The following is a 701-nucleotide window of genomic DNA, read 5'->3' as shown; positions in this document are numbered from 1 at the left end:
CTCTCTCTCTCTCTCTCTCTATATATATATATATATAATTTATTTATTTTTTATTATTATTTGTTAAATAAAAGTAAAGTAACTTATTATTGGGACCCTTAGAATTTTTTTTATTTTTATTTTTTTTGCATTGTGACATTTTTACTACAACCGCATTTTACCTCCTGGATCTCTGTAATGTTCTTCAGATGGATAAGTACAGCTGTTTCATGAAGGTGTGCTGCTGTTTGTGTTTGTGGTGCAGGTGTTTGGGGGATCGGTGTGGCCACTCAGAAGGTGAATTTGAACCCGGTGCCACTGGGTCGAGACAGTCACAGTTTGGTGCTTAGACACGATGGCTCCATATACCACAACAACGAGGAGAAGAACCGATTACCTGCCAACAGCCTGCCTCAGGAGGGGGATATAGTGGTACGTTTTTACTTTTGGAATTTGGACAGGGAGATATCAAATTGTGGAATACAGCAATTACCTTCTGTATAAGACATTGCTTCTGATCGTAAATATGTCTCTTTTTTTAAGGGGGTGACCTATGATCACGTGGAATTGAACCTGTACTTAAATGGAAAAAACATGCATTGTCCAGCCTCAGGTATTCGAGGGACTGTGTTCCCCATAGTTTATGGTGAGTTATATTTCAGTAATAGTATATATATCATCATAATATATAATACAGAGTCTATATATATATATATATATAT

At 36.2% G+C, this 701-nt stretch overlaps 1 protein-coding gene across 1 annotated transcript; it reads left to right on the top strand.

Moving 5' to 3' along the window:
* Positions 1-244: 244 nt before the first annotated feature.
* LOC107581078 (SPRY domain-containing protein 7) lies at positions 245-625 on the top strand (the record flags this gene model as incomplete). Its single annotated transcript, XM_016266649.1, has 2 exons — positions 245-411; positions 523-625. Coding segments are annotated over 2 exons (270 nt in total), but the record flags the coding sequence as incomplete, so codon positions are not given.
* Positions 626-701: the final 76 nt, after the last annotated feature.

Source organism: Sinocyclocheilus grahami, unplaced genomic scaffold (genome assembly GCF_001515645.1).
Source record: "Sinocyclocheilus grahami isolate Dianchi unplaced genomic scaffold, SAMN03320097.WGS_v1.1 scaffold71588.1, whole genome shotgun sequence".
NCBI classification, from domain to species: Eukaryota; Metazoa; Chordata; class Actinopteri; order Cypriniformes; family Cyprinidae; genus Sinocyclocheilus; species Sinocyclocheilus grahami.
Note: the sequence above shows the minus strand (reverse complement) of the source record. Positions and strands in the feature narration are given on the sequence as shown.